We start from the raw sequence: 21279 nt of genomic DNA on the forward strand, positions 1-21279 counted from the left end.
TTTGAATCATGGTTAAATCTGGATACAACTACTGTGTGCTGTGCTGAGAACTTTGTATTTGGCTGTTAGTTTTCAAGAGAGAGAGAGAGAGAGAAAAGGAAATTCATTAATGACTTCCTTGAAACTCTGCTTGGAAATAATTGTCCATGACTGGCTTTCTATGGTAACATGAAGAAAAGCATGGAGTAAGTAATGCCTGCTGGTATGATTTCAGTATTATGTAAGATGATATTCTCAGAAAAGAACTGGGTCTTCAGTAAAATCCACGGCTGAATTTCCACCCAATAGAGCAACGGGGTTTGCAGTCTATTGGCATATGACGCAGATTTTTTGAACAATCCTTTCTACGCAGCGTGGATGCACAAGCACCAAATGGTGTCTCCTGAGGTGTAAAAATCTGGAAAGGAAAGATGCATATGTGTGAATGATTGGTCTCTGACTTAAACACTCATTATTATCACAAGAGAAAGCAGGACTATATTTCTTCCTCCATACAGGAGCCACATAAAGGATTTAACTGGTCTGTACCATTAATTTCACCTTCTGGGTGACTCTGCTAGTTTGGAAAGGGCTAGATTATTAATAAAAATGACATGGTTGTGCTTCATTGAATAATAATCATTTTTCAGATTTAGTCAGACCAGGTAGCAAGTGGAATAAGCTCAGCAAATAGATGGAACCAGGAGATAATCTGGGCTAATCTTCCATTGGCTTCAAGATTGTTCAGGTTTACTCCTCTAAATTTAGACTTTGAGAAGGAATTCTCCCACTTTTCAAATAACCTCCATGATTGGCGTCTTCCAATGTCAGGAATTCTTGGTGACAAAAAGGTCTAATTGTCTGGATAACATTTTTTGTGTGTTTGTTCATTTTGTTTTGAAGGCTAAGTGACCCAAAGTAGATTCAATTAAATTTGCATTGATCCCACTCTTCCCAGTATATAATCCACAATAGTAAATAGTTTGGATGACCAAGAAAACATAATTCTCACCTCTTTGTCATTGGATATTCCCAGTTTTTCTAAATTTGTCACTGAATAGTGGATGTTAGACAGGATCACTTCTACCTCTTCAATCTGAAAATACAAAAAATACCATTATGACTTATAAAGAAAACATATGTACAGACTTAACAGATAAACTCAATAAAGTAGACTGACTCCTGATATTTATAGTTTTGTGTTTTGACAGTTTCATGAATTATATGAAATATTTTATTTTCTTAGATTTATATCCTGCCATTCCTTCCAGAGCTCAAGAAAGATGGCAAAGAGTTCTCCCTTCATTTTATTCCCCATACCCTGGAAACTGAGCTGAGCTGAGACTAGCCATAGACATACAGTGAGTTTTCAGCTGAGGGTGACTTGAACTGACTATTATACTACACTGGCCCCTCAGATTTCCTTCCCTAGGCAAACTTTATTCAGAATTTAGCTTGCCAGTTACCGGGCAGCAAGATCTTTTCAGTGACTGAAATTCCATTTATAAAATTGAATTGACAATATATCTAACTTTAACCTTGCCAACATTTCAGTGGACAGAATCTATTTTCATACCGAGGTAGCGCTAGTACGGATACATACAGTAAAATGTTCTTTATTTGCATGGCAACACCATCCATATTTGTCATTTCTTAGCTCTAATGGTGTGGGTTTTAATTTATGGTGTTAACCCAAAGGAAAAGTGATCTTGGATTTAAGACAATTTCACCAAAACAGAAGATTAGGTAGAAAACTTCTGTTACTATGCTTTATTTTCAGCCGATCTAAGATGAAGATCCTCCCTCCTTTATGAACTAGAATGGGGAAATGGTCTTTCTTTCAGGTACAAGTATATACATCCTATACTTACTGTACCTCAAGGATCTTTGACCCTGAAATAGGAAGGGCGAGAAATATATTTGCTTTTGTCCATTGGGGAATCATTAAAAAAAATAAACGGGCTCTGTGCCTCAAATTTATCTAATTCATCTTAAGGTACAGTATGGCCAGCATTTCTTTGGAAATACACCTCCATTTTCTGAAAATGCTAATAACATATCACATTGAAAGCCCCAAATGAAATAAAGTTACTGGCCTGCGGGATTCTTTCCAGAATGTATGTCTGAATACAGTTGACTGTTTTCTGGTAAGACGGTGAGTAATGGCCTGTTTCTGGTGGTCCAGCAAAAGCATCAAGGACACTTTCGTGGGCAGTTCTCCTTTAAGGTCGGGGGGGGGGGGGGAGAAACCCATATAACATTTAGAATCAAACTGCAACAGATAAAATCTACACTTGCAAAGCAACACATATGGTTATTGCTGGTCTTTTACTAGATGCTTTGTCTTCTTGCTCAACTTTGTGTGTTGTGCCTGTAATGTTTACACTGGGATAATTTTCACACTGAGGAAATCAAGAGACGGCAATATATGTAACACTCAACACTCAAACACTCCACATAATCACATTCAGCCATTAAGTAGGACTGTCTGAGAAGCTGGAGATACTGCAGCATTATTGAAACCAAATAATCAGGGAGCTGAGCAAATTCTTGATAGAAAATTGGTCAAAGAACCCAAAATAAACAGGAGTATAAAAATAGGAGTCATCGGGAGTTGGGTGGCCTATAAGTTGTTGATTATAATTGGGAATGTAATTTGTAATCTTATATACGCAACAGTCATAAGCGTGAAAAATGGTCATAGTTACATCATGACTTTGAACGGTCACCAAATGAATGGTCGTAAGTCAAGGACTAGCTGTATGGAATTTTGTCGCAACCTCCTTAGCAAGAGATCTTCTTATGTGTTGCTAATTTTAGTCCTATTTTACGTAAGCCCTCCCCTCCGCTGTAAAGAATTGTCAAGACCCATTATTTATAGGAGAATCCATACAGAAAATTTTACTTACCAGATGGCATCGTAATTAAGGCCATCCAAGCATTCGCCATAGCACCATTTGATGAGTGTTTCCACTGACAACACTCTATCTATCCTTTCTGGAAGTGTGGTGTATCTTTCTTTAAGAAAGCCCTGAAATCCAGACTGGGTTGTTTTCATAAGTTTTAGGTCCTTAATGCCAGAGAAAACAATTGGAAGACCTAGGAGAGGGAACAGCATTAATTAATTTTAATAAAAGACTTGATGTCCTACAGTTACACATAGAGCTTTTTTTTTCCTGAAGATGCAGTGATATCTGCAAATCAATTTGCAGCCCAGCACAATGAGATTTCTTTCCAATTAAGCACGCCTTGAGCTGCACCTCTCTATGGCTGGGTGAAAAACATAACATTCTCGGGAGCTCAGATTTTTAAAACGTGTGATAGTCTTGAATATTAAGTCTAATAATGGATGCCTGGGGGCCCAAAATAAGCTTAAAAGGAAATCTGTGTGTCACTTTTAGCATGGCGCATTTTGATCAATTTGTATAGAAGCTGACGCCTTTACTTTGATTCAACAGACCATCATTTTTTTTAAGTCGATCAAAACAAATACCATTAATGCAACACCATTTTTCTTAACAGGGTCCAACTATATTGTAATTTCACAAAGTTATAGGGTTAAAGAAGAATATTAAGATCATTCAACATGCTCTGGATTGATCCATTTTTTAAGTTCAGATCTGATTTCAAATATTAGCACTGCAGAGTAATTGTCACCCAATGGAGCCCTAGCCTGTTGTGGGTTCTGTTGCCCAGGTGCAGTTTAGATGTGTGCTTATGTTTATTTATTCATTAATATCCTGAGGGATTGGTCTTTAAGAACTAAATTATTTCATAGTTTAAAATATCATTTTAAAAGATTACAAACATTACACTTTCAAAGTTGCATACAGGCAGTCCTTGACTTATGACTTTTAACAACCATTCGAAGTTACAATAAATCTCCCAAAAGCTACTTCAACCAATTTTGAAGTTACAGCTGCCCCCACCCCACCCACACACACCCACTGTGGACACCTGATTGTATTTTGAGTGCTTGTCACCTGGCTCACCATTACAGCCCTTTGCAGCATCCCACAATTACATAATGGCAATTTTACTTCTGGCAAAAAAAAGCCCATTGGATAAAATTGATTTAATTAAAACCCCTCCTGAAAGGATTGTAAAATTGGGTCCGGTCACTCGGTGACCCATTTAACCACCATTGTGATGTAGGACCATAATTCCAGGTTCAATTACAGTTATAAGTCAAGGACTATCTGTATTAAATTTATCATATAAGATAAATTCCATAGCATGTTACTGGCAGCTTCCAAAGGACTTGTAGATCTTACAAAAAGATACAAGGGTTCTAATTGATTGTTTGATTGGTTTCCCATCTCAAGGCAGAATACATTGCAATATCTCTTCCAACTGTTTTCCCGACCATCAATCTTATGGGGCACATTGAGCTGAGAGAAAGTTGATCCGCCAAAGTCATCTGGGGAAGCTTTTACTACTGAGAACAGAATTTATATATGCAAGAAAAGGGTGCAAGTCTGTGTGTTGCTTTGTTACTTGGTTTTTCTTTTATTTCAGGTCTGGTCTGCAGGAATAACACGAATGGATTTATCTTGTTCACAAGCTTCTGAACGGTTGCCCCCCTGCAAATATGAACCTAGTGTTTCTACTAAAGGAATTGAAATCATTTCCTTACTGTCCTGAGTCCGTTCCACTTCACAAAATCGAATTCCTTCAGAACTGTAGAGAAAAGCATGGGCATGGGGAGTATTGTCCTAGAAATTAAGGATGACATATTGAAGTTGCAAATAAACCATTCGACCGTGCACTTGGAATTCCTAAAAATAAATGAAAGAGCTGACTCACCACGGACAGCTGGTCTCCTGGCCAAGCTACTGTCCTACGGAAGCTTTCACTGCCCTTATCATATGCCACATTTCTTCCCTGCCATTGTCCCTTCCCTAGTTTTGTGCAGGGAACTGTGTACCCTGTCTACGATATGACTCAAAGGTAGGCTTCGTTATACCTTTTCTAGGCGCTGCCAGGGGACCTCTTGGATAAAGGCATTGCAGTACACCACGTGGCAGAAAGTTTTAATGAAGTGCTCACAGATATCCAGCCCAAACTCCTCTATTGTTCTGATCTAAAAAGAAAAGGTGTTAGATATGATCAGATTCCATTTTCAAATCAGTGTTTAGAATTAATATTGTACCTTATGTATCATAAAAGATTTTGTCATACTGGCTAGGGAAGCCCAAAGCTCTCATGAGAAATTATGAAATCCACAAAGTATAAACTATAACTGCTGACCATCCACTGGCTATTATAAACTACTGTTGAAATTCTTAGCACTTTTTTTTATAAAAGTAAGTTTTACACAGGATTTTTTTTTTAAAGAGCAATGAACCTTGAGTTCACAGAACTAAAACCGCTTGGTTACTTTAAATCTTGAGTTCTTCCATATATATAGTTCACATGGTGTAATAAGATGGAGGTTTGTTGTCACTGTGAGTTGGGGGGTGGGAGCACGAAGGGAGGCTCAGCTAATCTCAATGTATACATGGCTGTACTTTGACAATAAAGGTTCATCATCATTAATATAAATAGGACGCGGTGGCTCAGTGGGTTAGGATGCTGAGCTTGTTGATCAGAAGGTCGGCAGTTTGGCAGGTTGAATCCCGAGTGCCGCGTAACAGAGTGAGCGCCTGTTACTTGTCCCAGCTTCTGCCAACCTAGCAGTTCGAAAGCATGTAAAAATGCAAGTAGAAAAATAGGGACCACTACGGTGGGAAGGTAACAGCGTTCTGTGCACCTTTGGTGTCTAGTCATGCCGGCCACATTACCACGGAGACGTCCTCGACCAAGCGCTGGCTCTTCGGTTTTGAAACGGAGATGAGCACCGGCCCCTAGAGTCGGAAACGACTAGCACTCATGTGGGAAAAACTCGAATGACCAAACATCTACATACAAACACTCACGAAAACCTCAGAAAACAAATATATATAACTATATATGTGTATATAACTAGTTATATTTTTGGGGAGGTGTATAGAAAATCCAAGCAGGGTAAACATAAAAAGCTTCCACATCTAATTTAGAAACTTTCTCCTATATAGCACCCTGTCTTTTTCGTTTATTGCTTTGTCTGAAGACAGATTCTATAAATGAAAAAAAAGAGGAAATGCAATCCAATTCTAGCTATAAGACAAGGTTTTGCAACCTACCCCATTGCATTTGGCCAGTGCTTCAATTGTATTCTTTATGGTGTCTGTAGGGATGACTCTGGAGTTGTCGGAATTCAAGTATTCATTCACAGTGTTGAGTCTGATGTGTACAGAGATTGACAGTTCTTTAATGCAGTGTACCTGGCCTTCCCGTCTCACGTACAGGATTCTCACTGCGTTCTTTCCATATTCAGAATTCACATATTCTACTTCCTTAGGATGCAACAAAGAAAACACACACACACAAACTCATTTTTTTTTCGTCCATTCAGTTTAGCATTAAAACAACAGAGATATAAGCTGATTCAAATACATTTGCATCCATATATGTTTAAAATCATCTTATTTTACCAAGAATGTTCACATTTTGGACACACAAGATGTAAGAAAGATGGGACTATACCACATTATGGGTGTGTTCTGTCCCTTAACTCACCTTTTCAACCTTATTTCTTTATTTGAATTCTAGGTTGCCCAACTCTGGGCAGCTACACAAAATTAAAAGAACAACAGTATGGTAGGCATGAAAGCTGGCTGGGTGACTTTGAGCCAGTCACTCTCTCTCAGCCCAGCCCACCTCACAGGGTTGTTGTTGTAGAGAAAATAGGAGGATAAGAGAGTTTTATATATGTTTGCTCCCTTGTATTATTCTTAAAAGTGATAAAGATGGGATAAAAATCTAATAGATAGATAATAAAGTCATCTATCCAGATCCCCCACCAACTCAATGGACTTATCATGTTTCTCCGAAAATAAGCCCCAGCTGGAAAATAAGCCCTAGCGTGATTTTTCAGGATACTCATAATCTAAGCCCCACCCACAAAATAAGCCCCAATTAAGACCATCAGCCAGATGGATGCATTTAATACCGTATTTCCCTGAAAATAAGACCTAACCTGAAAATAATTCCTAATGCGTCCTTTGCAGCAAAAATTAATATAAGACCCGGACTTATTTTAAGGGAAACACGGGAAAAACTAGGCTGCTTCCAGATGTTGAAGGGAGGTTCCTTAATCTGTACCCAAAGGTTTGCTGCATTGCATGTGTATTCGTTACTTAAGCTAGGCCAATGCCTGAGCAAGGAAGCTGCCCTGGGTTCTTGGCCCTTATTCCATTTTTCTCATCCTTCCACTCACTCCTGGAATAGTGTATGAATAAATACTGCCAAATAGTGGGAGAGATGGTGGGAAACCTGCTCTAAACACACAGCTGCCATACCTAATTTAAAAGCTTCTTTGAATACACATGGAGAAACTGTGAATGAAGCTGACACTCTTCCTCTTTTGCAGCTAGAACTGAAAGGATTGGGCCATGGAAAATTGCTGATTAAGACAGAGGACAAGATGGGGCATAGACAGAGCACTTCACCAGATTAGACAGTTGAAGCAAAGCACATGTCATTATATAGTATAGTTATAGTATGTTCTGTTGCAGCTGCATCTGGTTGTTAACTAGAGTAGGGGTCCCCAACCTTTTGGGCACAAGGGACCAGTTATGTGGAGAGAGATTTTTCCGCGGACTGGAGGCTGCGTGGTTTTGTGTGCTGCCTGCATCTCGTGGATGGGGCTTTGCTTGTTTGTGCGGCCCGGTTGCTGACATGCTGTGGCCCGGTACCGGTCCACGGACTAGGGGTTGGGGACCCCCAACTAGAGTGATCATGGATACCCACTTGGCACATAGTTTTGTCCACAGTTTGCATTGCTTTTTGCCTCTTAACATCTCCTGCCTAAGGAGCAACTTCACCTTGATAGTGAAGCCCCTGAACAAATCTATATTGTTTCTTTGGAAAACAGTAGCTCAGACTATTAAAAGTGCCACAGATGTTTAGAGCAAGTCAATACCTGGTCCATTGCCATTATTGTTGCTTGAATATATCAATTACCTTTTTCTTGCAACATACACAGTTCACACTGCTATATTATACAAAAACAGATGCCTTTTAATTTTGCTCGGTTGACTTATATTACCACCAGAAAAATAGCATTGGTCCTTTTAATGTAACCTTGATTATTCAGGAGTGACATAAAGCATCAATCTCAAATCCTTCCTCCCTTTCTATCACCCTTCTGCAAAGGTTAGTTCTTTCCAAACGGAATGACATCAAAGGAGGATCTCTATGAAATATGCTTTTCACATTCTTTATTTGTTTCCTCCAAGGAAAATTTACTCTGGTACTTTTGCACAGACTTCTTTTGACGTTTTGAACTTGCTGTGTTTATTCAGGTGTACATTTTACTAATTTATTCAGTATTTTTTTATTTTTTTATTTTATTTTAATCCTATTTATATCCTGCCCTTCAATGAAGACTCAGGGTGGCTTACAATCTAAGCACAAATCAATGTGCTTAGCAATAGCCTTCATTCTATGTATATGCCTGCTTATTAGGGCTTTCGCCCCCCCCCCCAAGCGGCATTATTACAAAGTCAGCTTATTGCCCCCAACAATCTGGGTCCTCATTTTACCTACCTCGGAAGGATGGTAATTTTGGTGGATTGGAAGGATGAAGCTACTATATATATATATATATATATATATATATATATATATATATATATATATATATATATATATATATATGTATGTATGTATGTATGTATGTATGTATGTGTGTATGTGTATGTGTATATGTATATGTATATGTATGTGTGTGTATATATATATATATATATATATATATATATATCCCAACCTCAGTCTCCAAAATAAAATTAACAATAAAAAAGAGTAAATCACATTAAACTGACTTGCGAGGAAACAAGACACATGGCAAGATAAGGCAACCCTACTTTGTTGTGAGGTTACATTCACAGTATCATGCAAATCTGAAAATACGTTTCTCTTATCTCCCCACCCATCTTTCTTTACAGGTCAGGAAATTAGGAAGGATCTCTTGTAAGCCACTTGCTCCTTCCACATTCCTGTTGCAGGCTAAATTGCCTTTTATCTGACTGTTCGCTTGGCCGTGGCTCTTCATCCTATCATTCCCGCTTAATGTTACAAGAAATGCCTTTATTGCTTACCTGGAAATTCTTTACTCTCATATGACACTGGGTTGCTAATTTCTAAGTTGTAAACCAGATTGTGTTTATCATTTAAAAAGCGCTGAGCTCTGGAGATAACTTAATTCTCAGATGGTTTCCCCCATCAAGTGCCACCAAATCTAAATCTTCCCTACAATAGAAGGGGAGGGGGGGAAACTAGGCCAAGCAACTTGATTTGCATCCCTGCCATATCTGTTCATACATTCATTGCATTGATTCTGAAAACTCATATTTAATATAGAATGGTAAGATGGAAGGAGAGAGGTACCGGAACCAGAAGCATGCCCACAGGAGCAAATCAAGAGCAAAAAACACAAAGAATGATTTAAAATTCTGCCAATTTCCTGAAATAAACGAAATCTTCATCAAGGCTACTGAAGGGAGGGAGGGGGCAATCCTGTCACCTTCCTCATAATGTATTCTACAGTTCTGCAAAAATAAATAGAACAAGCTGTCAGTTTTAAACAGCAATTTTATTAAGCATTACAATAAAAAAAATGGCAATAGCACTTAGATTTATATACTGCTCCACAGTGCTTTACAGCACTGTCTGATCGATTTACAATGTTAGCATATTGCCCCCAACAATCTGGGTCCTCATTTTACTAACCTAGTAAGAACAGAAGTCAATATTGCAGTCTAATCACTGCACCACCACGGCTCTAATAAAACTAATACAACCTCAGAAAACAAAAATAATAAAAGAAAAAAATAGAAAGTGCACACAGACAAAAATAGAAAAATAGAAAAGAAAGAAAACATAAGAATATAGTAAAGACAAGAAATATATAAATGAGTTCCTTCTTCATCCCAACAATTTTAGTAACTTATTAATTTCTCTTAAAATATAACAAATGATCTCTTTTTCCTGTATCTAATCTTTTATCTATAAACAAACCCTCAATGCCTCATCATTCAATCCTTGTCAGCAAAAGACCACTGTTACTGGAGATAACAATGTAAGCCAACTTTATATTCCTTGCTTGTCCTTTTTAACAGTCTTGACCTTTAATCCTTTCAAACAATGCCCTACAAGTTTCATTCTTTTCTTTGTCCTTTCTCACAAAAGTCTTCAAAACTTTAAGAAGTTTCTTTGATAAATCCATGATGGGAAAATTATCCAAGTCACTCTTTTAATTTCTTATTTGTATATCCATTTAATTATGAAAACAGTAGTCAGTTTCATTTGCATATCCTATGTAATTGCATCTTTCTCCATATTATTCTTGTATCCTTTTATTTCTAAATCCTCTTTCAAATCAGTCTCAATTTTGTCTGGTAAAACTTGTTCCTTCTCCATATCATGTTTTAAACTCAATCTATCTATAATGGTAGACAGTCTTAAATTACTACTGGATCCATTGTTTACAAAATTCTCCAACAGTGAAGTATTTTGCTCCATTCTGTACTAGTAAATAAAATTTAAGAGTACTTCTTCTTTAAATGTAATCCCTAATTCTTCTGGTTTCCTCTGGTATTCAGCATTTCTAATCCCATACTATCATTATTTTTAAACAATTTTAAACAAAACATTTTTCCATGGGAGGCACTCTTATAATTAATTTCAAAATCTTATTTCAAATCCTTCTAGACCTTTTAGTCCATTTTTAACTTTCCAAAATTAGGGTTCTAATCTCTCTTGTTTATTCCAAAAATGAGCTTTTTAAAGTTTAAACTTCTTTTATTAAGGATTGAAAGAAACTCATCTAGTACTGGGAAAAAAACATGCTTTAAAGATTCCTAATAGCCAAAAGGCATTTTAACAAGCAATTTCCAAAAGTGGTTAGGAAAAGAAGCATGCGAACTCTGTGTCCGTCAAGAATTTGACAGTGGTTTTGGGTGAAGATGGCATCTCTCATCTCCCAAAACAATAAATCCACTGGAGACCATTGGCTTGCAGTCTTCTCACAAGGTGCAATTGTCTGGACCACTTCTAGAAGATCCCAAGTCCTCTTCTTCTCCCGAGAGATATTTTGAAGAGTTGATCTGCTTGACAGGTCTCCATTCCGTCGCAGTTGTTGGTTTTACTTTTAGCAGAACTGTCTTCAGTTCACCATTTCTTCTCCCAGAAGCCAACAGGCTGCAATTTTCCAGTAAGATATCAATACAGAGACCTTTGGTTTAAATCCTGCAAATGTTTTGTGCCCAGGCATTCTCTGAAGATTGAATATGTATCACTGAATGTCCGGCTGTGTCTCCTTTATGCTCACCCTGTATCTTGCCAAATGGATGCAAATAAAATGTCACATAGGTCTCAGGCAGTCTATTTCCAAGAAAACCTGGAACCTGTCTGCCTAGAGAAGTCAGGGAGTAAAACAAAGTAATTTGATATTACATTTAAAAAACTAAACCAGTGGTTCTCTACCTGTGGTCTGTGAACACCTGGTGGGGCCACAATGTCTTCACAGGGGGGTCTGCAAAGGTTTGAAGAAATGTTATGATTTAAATCTTGAGTTAAGCCTTGGGGATCTGTGGCCATGGTCCATGGCCACAAAAGATATTTAAAGGGGTCCGTGGTGAAGAAAAGCTTGAGAAACAATGAGCTAAACAGATGTGCCATTAAACTAATCTTGATTATCCAGAATATTTCTCCTTCTCCAGAACAAAAGTGCTTTGCTAAGGTTAGAAATGGTAGAAACTAACATTCTGTTTGCTTCTTTCTCTCATAATGCTACTTTAGGCTGTGTGAATTTCAACTCCCAGAATTCCACAGTCAGGAATTCTGAGAGTTAAAGTCCATATGGCTTAAAGTTGCTCAGGTTGAGAAACACTGAGATGACTCAAGGCTTTCTACACTAAAATCCACTCCTTCTGTCTGGAATCTTCATCCTAAATCTGCAAGTATGTGCCAGGTTCATCTCACCTCATCTGAAGACATAACCCGCCCCTTTCCTTCCTCTTTGATGTACCATTTAATTCAGTCAAGAGTTCTTGAAAAATAAAAAGCATGTACATGATGTTGTCATATTATGATTGCTTCCAACAAATGTATTCAGCGATTCTGGAACCCCTTAGAAAGCTTATGGATGAGGGAAATTAATTGCCTGCCTTATTATTTGTATGCATCTTTCCTACTGTAGATACAGCCCCATTATTCGCCATTTCTGTTAGCTCATATTATTGCCCAATTTTAATATAATTGTACATTGTCTACCTAAGTGCCCAGGGCCAGTCATTGGTTTATTTATGTGATCAGGACATTTATTAGGATAGTCAGTCATTCAACTCATATAAAAAGTAACATAAACAAATCTGTTTTAAAATCTTTACGCCTCTCCTGAGATTGTCATGAAATCCTGTCTGTATGCATAAAAGACTCTGGAACAAAATCATCTCTTGTTGTACAGGTTTGCATATGAAAATTACATATTACCTCATCTACGTCCTAAAGGGAATTTCTCCTCAGAGAAGGGTGGAGAGAACTGACAAGCATATCATATGTGGGGCTGAGGGCAATGGAAACTTCCTGTAATATCGTTCCTGAGCTGGCATGGCAGTTTACAGTGGCCTAGTTCTTACTGAGTAACTGTAATTCAGTAGGAGATGCTCAAGAAATGCAGAATTCATACGCCCAGAAAATCATCCTTTCCCTGATGTGTGGAAGATATTTTTCATGAAGATAGAAAGCCACAGAGAAAGGAAGCATATCTTAGCGAACACACTTCTTTAGGATTCTGTACTTGTATAGGTTGTTGGTTAGGGATTTCTGGGAGTTGAAGTCCACACATCTTAAACTTCTCAAGATTGAAATATCCTGAATAGATACGTAAAGAGTGATATCATTAATTGCTTTGTGTCAGCCTTGCAAGGTAAATCAGATAGGAAACAGTCAGATGAGCGAATTGTAGTTTAATGTAAAGTTGCATTAATCTTGCAAGTCTGAAGGTATGTCTCCCTCCCTTCTCTGTCCCCTTTACATCCCAAGAAAAGAGGGAGGGTCTCTTCTTGAGATGCTTGCCTTGCCCTTGTTTCTGCTGTGGGCTCTTTCCCTTTATTTGACTCTTTGCTCTGCTGCGTCTCTTCTCTGTGTATCCCAAGGTCATTCCCTCATATCATTAAATCTTGTTACATGGTGTAAAAAGGACAAGAGACATATCAGTGGTTATCTTTTGTTAATTATGTTAGAAATAAATGTAAACATAAATGTATGTTGCTCTTTTTTGTTTCTTTAACAATCTGAATATGAAAGCAACTGTGTTCATATTTGCCTCTCACAGATTTTTTTTTTAGCATTGTAAGATTAAAGACCCCTTTATGGATTACTGCCTTGTCGTGGTGAAGGGGCTTGCATAATTCAATGAAGCTATGAGCTATGCCGTGCAGGACCACCCAAGATGGACAGGTCATAGCAGAGAGTTCTGACAAAACGTGATCCTCTGGAGAAGGAAATGGCAACCCACTCCAGTATCTTTGTCATGAAAACCCCATGGACAGTACCAAAAGGCAAAAAGATATGACGCTGGAAGATGAGCCCCTCAGGTCAGAAGGCGTCCAATATGCTACTGGGGAAAAAAGCAGAGGGCTAGTACTAGTAGCGCCAGAAAGAATGAAGCGACTGGGCCAAAGCCGAAAGGATGCTCAGCTGTGGACGTATCTGGTGGTGAAAGGAAAGTCCAATGCTGTAAAGATTTTTTTCCCATAGGAACCTGGAATGTAAGATCCATGAATCAAGACAAGCTGGATGTGGTCAAAGAAGAGATAACAAGACTGAACATTTGACATCTTAGGTATCAGCGAACTAAAATGGACAGGAATGGGTGAATTTCATTCAGATGACCATCAGGTATACTACTGCAGGCAAGAATCCCTCAGATGAAATGGAGGAGCCCCCCCCAAGCAACATTATTACAAAGTCAGCTTATTGCCCCCAACAATCTGGGTCCTCATTTTACCTACCTCAGAAGGATGGAAGGCTGAGTCAACCTTGAGCCTGGTGGGACACGAACCTGCACTAATTGCAGGCAGCTGGTGTTACTTAAGGAAGCATTAGTCCACTGCTCCACCAAGGCTCATTCAATATCACAGTATTCCAAGTCTATGCCGCAACCACTGGTGCTGAAGAGGATGAAATTGACCGGTTCTATGAAGCCCTACAACACCTTATAGAATTAACACCAAAAAATGATGTCCTTATCATTATGGGGGATTGGAATGCTAAAGTAAGAAGCCAAAAGATAACCGGAATAACAGGCAAGTTTGGCCTTGGAGTACAAAATGAAACAGGACACAGGCTGATAGAATATTGTCAAGAGAATACGATGGTCATAGCAAACACTCTTTTCCAACAACCCAAGAGATGGCTCTACACATGGACACCACCAAATATCCAACACAGAAATCAGTTTGACTATGTGCTCTGCAGCCAAAGATGGAGAAGCTCTATACAGTCAGTAAAAACAAGACCAGAAGCTAACTGTGGCTCAGATCATGAGCTTCACGTTGCAAAAATTAGGCTTAAACTGAAGAAAGTAGGGAAAAGTACTAGGCCACTCAGGTATGAACTAAATCATATCCCTGATGAATATACAGTAGAAGTGACAAATAGATTTAAGGAATTAGATCTGATAGACAGAGTGCCTGAAGAACTATGGACGGAGGTTTGCAACATTGTACAAGAGGTAGCAACCATTCAAAAGAAAAAGAAATGCAAGAAAGCAAAATGGCTGTCTGAGGAAGCTTTGTAAATAGCTGAAGAAAGGAGGGAAACGAAAGGCAAGGGGAAAAAAGAAAGATACACCCAATTGAATGCAGAATTCCAGAGAATAGCTAGAAGAGATAAGAATGCCTTCTTAAATGAACAGTGCAAAGAAATAGAAGAAAACAATAGAATAGGGAGGACCAGAGATCTCTTCAAGAAAATTGGAGAGATGAAGGGAATGTTTCATGCAAAGATGGGCATGATAAAGGACCAAAATGGCAGGGACCTAACGGAGGCAGAAGAGATTAAGAAGAGGTGGCAAAACTACACAGAACACTCTATACATGAACCAGCTTAACATCCCTGGGTAGGAAAGCTATAGAGAATCTAGACAGCATACTAAAAAGCAGAGACATCACCCTGCAAATAAAAGTGCGTATAGTCAAGGCTATGGTTTTCCAAGTTGTAATGTATGGATGTGAAATTTGGACCATAAGAAAGGCTGAGCGCCAAAGAATTGAGGCCTTTGAACAATGGTGCTGGAGAAGACTCCTGCGAGTCCCTTGGAGTGCAAGGCGTTCAAACCAGTCAGTCCTAGAGGAGATCAACCCTGACTGCTCATTAGAAGGCCAGATCTTGAAACTCAAATACTTTGGCCACCTAATGAGAAAGAAGAACTCACTGGAGAAGAGCCTAATACTGGGAAAGGTTGAGGGCAAGAGAAGAAGGGGATTACAGAGAATGAGGTGGCTGGATGGAGTCACTGAAGCAGTAGGTGTGAGCTTAAATGGACTCCAGAAGATGGTAGAAGACAGGAAGGCCTGGAGGAACGTTGTCAGACATGACTTCGCAACTAACAACAACAAGATTAAAGAAGGCTTTGTGCATGAAGGCCCTTTGATCAGAAATGGAGGGAAATTCAATGTCATTTACACTAATAGAGTGGTTTCCCAGCCCAAGTTCCTATTACTGTACTACTATTGAAAGGCTGAAATCAGCACTAATCCATTTACTCAGCTGAGAGCAGAGTTATTGATTTTACAATATCTACAGAAGTGGGAGAGCAGATTCTTTGCTATGTTTAACTAGGAACAAATGCAATGTCATCATTGGCTTATTCTTTGATAATGCTGTAGCTATCCCCAAATGCCCAACTTGGCATCTGTTAAGGATCTGCTAAAGGCCAAAGAATTTCACCTGCCTTCCTTTCATCAACTGACCAGCATCAACAGTCTGTATGCTCTCAAAGCTCATCTAGTGCTATTATGAGAACACCAGATAGAAAAATCTGCCAACACAATGCTTCATAAATATTGAAATGCGCATTCAGCCAACAACTTAAATTTTATAAATGCAAGTGACCATTGCAGCATCTGATCCAACTGTATCAAAACAGAGAACACATTAAAGATCATGTGAGGTAAAACTTATCTTGAATAGGATTGGGCTTTAATTTCTCTTATGATGAGTCCACAACTTTTTTCAACCTATGGCCCTTCAGGATTGTCCTTTAAGATGTTTTATAAGATCTTATTTAAATACAGGTGAAACTCAAAAAATTAGAATATCGTGCAAAAGTTCATTTATTTCAGTAATGCAACTTAAAAGGGGAAACTAATATATGAGATAGACTCATTACATGCAAAGCAAGATAGTTCAAGCCATGATTTGTCACAATTGTGATGATTATGGCGTACAGCTCATGAAAACCCCAAATCCACAATCTCAGAAAATTAGAATATTGTGAAAAGGTGCAATATTCTAGGCTCAAAGTGTCCAACTCTAATCAGCTAATTAAGCCATAACACCTGCAAAGGGTTCCTGAACCTTTAAATGGTCTCTCAGTCTGGTTTAGTAGGAATCACAATCATGGGGAAGACTGCTGACCTGACAGTTGTGCAGAAAACCATCATTGACACCCTCCATAAGGAGGGAAAGCCTCAAAAGATAATTGCAAAAGAACTTGGATGTTCCCAAAGTGCTGTATCAAAGCACATTAATAGAAAGTTATGTGGAAGGGAAAAGTGTGGAAGTAAAAGGTGCACAAGCAGCAGGGATGACCGCAGCCTAGAGAGGATTGTCAGGAAAAGGCCATTCAAAAGTGTTGGGGACTTTCACAAGGAGTGGACTGAGGCTGGAGTCAGGGCATCAAGAGCCACCACACACAGACGGATCCTGGACATGGGCTTCAAATGTCATATTCCTCTTGTCAAGCCACTTCTGAACAACAAACAACATCAGAAGTGTCTTACCTGGGCTAAAGAAAAACAGACCTGGTCTGTTGCTCAGTGGTCCAAAGTCCTCTTTTCTGATGAGAGCAACTTTTGCATCTCATTTGGAAACCAAGGACCCAGAGTCTGGAGGAAGAATGGAGAGGCACACACTGCAAGATGCTTGAAGTCCAGTGTGAAGTTTCCACAGTCTGTGTTGATTTGGGGAGCCATGTCATCTGCTGGTGTTGGTTCACTGTGCTTCATTAACTCCAGGGTCAACGCAGCCGTCTACCAGGAGATTTTGTAGCACTTCATGCTTCCTTCCGCAGACGAGCTTTATGGGGATGCTGGCTTCATTTTCCAGCAGGACTTGGCACCTGCCCACGCTGCCAAAAGCACCAAAACCTGGTTCAATGACCGTGGGATTACTGTGCTTGATTGGCCAGCAAACTCGCCTGACCTAAACCCCATAGAGAATCTATGGGGCATTGCCAAGAGAAAGATGAGAGACATGAGACCGAACAATGCAGAAGAGCTGAAGGCCGCTATTGAAGCATCCTGGTCTTCCATAACACCTCAGCAGTGCCACAGGCTGATAGCTTCCATGCCACGCCATATTGAGGCAGTAATTGCTGCAAAAGGGGCCCAAACCAAGTACTGAGTACATATGCATGCTTATACTTTTCAGAGGTCTGATATTGTTCTGTGTACACTCCTTGTTTTATTGATTGCATGTAACATTCTAATTTTCTGAGATTGTGGATTTGGGGTTTTCATGAGCTGTAAGCCATAATCATCACAATTATGACAAATCACGGCTTGAACTATCTTGCTTTGCGTGTAATGAATCTATCTCATACATTAGTTTCCCCTTTTAAGTTGCATTACTGAAATAAATGAACTTTTGCACGATATTCTAATTTTTCGAGTTTCACCTGTACATGCTTGAGGGTACAAAAATGTAACCACATCATTTTGTGGTGTAAAAATACAGGATGAACAAGACATACTAAGCTGATTCATTTATGTACTGTATGTGCATCAGTCTGTAGCACCAATTACTTCTATATGTGGATGAACAAGACACCATCACAAATCCAGACCAAGCCAGTTATTTGTTTGTGGGCAAAGCTTTTATTTCCTTTTGTTTTCTTTCTGGGAAATTGTTGACTCATAGTCAATATATAAAAGTAGTATTTTTTTAGATTACGATATCTAGGAATATCAAGAGAATGCATTTCCTTTTGACAGCAGTTACTAATTAAATTTAAAATGCTCCATTATCACTTTAATTTTTTAAAGCTAAAGTGAAAATGGAGCACTCATCACCTTAACTTACCTCAATGGCCTGTTGTAAACTTAAAAAGAGGAGGAATGAAGTGTGTCATGGAGCATCATGAAGGAAAGCCAATGTATCAGTCATTTTCCAAATTTGTGGATTCTCAATCTCCACCCATTTCTGAAACTTCTGAGTGTTGATATTTACATACATAGAAGGTGTCAAGATTGGGGAACACTGATATAAAGAAATAAATTAATCTAGAATTTCTTTATGTCTCTGCCCTCTAATTCGTCTTGATTTTCAAGTATGGCATCTTACTGGCTGCTTAAGTTTGTTTATTGTACTTTCACTGACACTTGTTGATAGCTGACTGTAAATGGAAATGAAGTTCATGATAAGTAATCAACAAGCTTCAAATAAGGTTAGTAATAGTGAATGCTTCCTCTTGGGATTTGTAAGTATGATGTATATGTCAATTACAGGTAGTCCTTGACTTATAACAGTTCATTTAGTGATCGTTCAAAGTTACAACGGCACTGGGGAAAAAAAATGACATGACCATTTTTCACACTTATGACCATGATCATGTGATCAAAATTCAAACACTTGGCAACTGGCTCACATTTATGATGGTTACAGTGTCCTGGTATCATGTGATCACCTTTTTCTGACAAGCGAAATCAGTGGGGGAAAGCCAGATTCATTTAACAACCATGTTACTAACTTAACAATTGCAGTGATTCACTTAACCACTGTAGCAAGAAAAGTAAAAAAATGGGACTAAATTTGCTTAACAAATGTCTCACTTAGTAACCAAAATTTTGGGCTCAGTTGTGGTTGACGTCGAGGACTACCTGTATTTGTTATTTGGCTCTATCCTGCTTCACTGGGCAACTCAAATGAAGATGGCAAGTATGGGGCAGGAGGAACCTGATGTATTGAACAGAAATACGATGAAGCTCACACACTGAACTCTTTAGAGAAAATAACGAGCAAATTAAAGTGGCTTTTGAACTAGCCAGGACTAATCTAGGAAATAAAATGTAGGTTTGTTTTTGTTGTTAGTTGCGAAGTCGTGTCCGACCCATCACGACCCCATGGGAAACATTCCTCCAGGCCTTCCTGTCCTCTACCATCTTCTGGAGTCCATTTAAGCTCACACCTACTGCTTCAGTGACTCCATCCAGCCACCTCATTCTCTGCTGTCCCCTTCTTCTCTTGCCCACAACCTTTCCCAGCAATTGGCTCTTCTCCAGTGCGTCCTTCCTTCTCATTAGGTGGCCAAAGTATTTGAGTTTCAATTTCAGGATCTGGCCTTCTAAAGAGCAGTCAGGGTTGATCTCCTCTAGGACTGACCGGTTTGATCACCTTGCAGTCCAAGGGACTCGCAGGAGTCTTCTCCAGCACCAGAGTTCAAAGGCCTCAATTCTTTGGCGCTCAGCCTTTTGCAGCTTGGAAGACCATAGCCTTGACTATACACACTTTTGTTGGCAGGGTGATGTCTCTGCTTTCTAGTGTGCTGTCTAGATTTGCCATGGCTTTCCTCCCCAGGAACAAGTGTCTTTTAATTTCTTGGCTGCAGTCCCCGTCTGCGGTGATCTTGGAGCCCAGGAAAATAAAATCTGTCATTACCTCCATTTCTTCCCCATCTATTTGCCAGGAATTGAGAGGGCTGGATGCCATGATCTTGGTTTTCTTAATGTTTAGTTTCAACCCAAGTTTTGCACTCTCCTTCACCCGCAACAAGAGGCTCTTTAGTTCTTCTTCACTTTCTGCCATTAGGGTGGTATCATCTGCATATCTTAGGTTGTCGATATTTCTCCCGGCAATCTTAATTCCAACTTTTGATTTTGATTTTGAAATGTAGGTTACTGAAATCTAATTAGGTTTCTCTGCAATTTAGGCATGTCATTACATTATGACTAATTGCAAAACACTCACTGATTCACAGAGAGCTTGTTTCTTTTGATCAAAAGAAAAAAATAATTATGCATTACAATTCCAAGCCTCAGGAAAAGAGGAACATTAAGAATTGCACGTATGTTCAACTGTATTTCACAGACGTGGGATTCTATCCTCTCATTCTCTTCCTGGTACACGATTGTGAGGTAGGAGAGGAAAATCAGAGATAGCTACTGTATTTCTTAACCCCACCATGTCTGTTTAGTTCTCCAACAACTACCATCTCTGAACTGATCTACTTCCTTTCTCTGACAGTTCTGTCATAGTGTTGAAAACTTTGAAACTGAATAACCGGCTTCATTTTTAAGGACAATTTTACTAATAGCAGGGCCAGGGCAGCTTGCAATGAAGGTAATAAGTTGCCTATTCTAGGATATTTTCTTCACTTGGTATTTATATCACCAACAGAATGGGCTGGCGACCTTAATTGTAGCAACTGTACTGGGTTTTTTTGCATCTGCTGATTTAATAGTAGAAAGAGGACTTGGAAAATGTACCAATATGAGGAAAGGTCATTCAGCAAAGGTAGGCTCCACTAAATGTTGCCACTTTGAGCAGATTCTGGAGACAGGTCCATGCTCCAGGACCATGTTGTGTTGGTTTCAGAAATACTTCTGAAATTCCTTAGATTTCTTCTGTGTTCTACAGGTAAGTACATGTTTTGTACTATGAGGTCCTACAGGATCGACAAAGTGGGCCATGTGTCCAGTTTTACAGAGGACATTCCAACACAGCTAGCCATGATGATGATGATGTGAAAATCACAACATGCAGGAGATGACATCATTGCACAAAGTTTGCTTCTTACCTAATTGCACCCCTAAAGTACATAGGCTATGGCATTTGCATTATGATATACAGTAGTTACACATGGGTTGTCATGTGCCCCTCCATAGATTCCTCACAACCTATATTTGAAAGAATCCTGTCTTTGAAGAACTGCAGGGTTGGACCATAAGGAACAGAGGCCTTAAAGCTGATCATTAAGAGCTACCTCCT

The 21279-nt window shown here is 39.0% G+C and overlaps 1 protein-coding gene across 1 annotated transcript in view; it reads right to left on the minus strand.

Moving 5' to 3' along the window:
• Positions 1-253: 253 nt before the first annotated feature.
• The window catches only part of LOC310637643 (uricase-like), a gene marked incomplete at both ends in the record, with an annotated part of 65207 nt that continues 44181 nt past the window's right edge, over positions 254-21279 (minus strand). Inside the window, 7 exons of the mRNA XM_083358146.1 lie at positions 254-397; positions 992-1075; positions 2076-2199; positions 2889-3078; positions 4616-4694; positions 4946-5062; positions 6144-6356. Of these exons, the coding sequence (XP_083214272.1) occupies positions 254-397; positions 992-1075; positions 2076-2199; positions 2889-3078; positions 4616-4694; positions 4946-5062; positions 6144-6356 (951 nt within the window). The remainder of the gene's footprint in view (positions 398-991; positions 1076-2075; positions 2200-2888; positions 3079-4615; positions 4695-4945; positions 5063-6143; positions 6357-21279) is intronic.

The sequence above is a fragment of the Vipera ursinii genome, assembly GCF_947247035.1.
Source record: "Vipera ursinii genome assembly, chromosome: 3".
NCBI classification, from domain to species: domain Eukaryota; kingdom Metazoa; phylum Chordata; class Lepidosauria; order Squamata; family Viperidae; genus Vipera; species Vipera ursinii.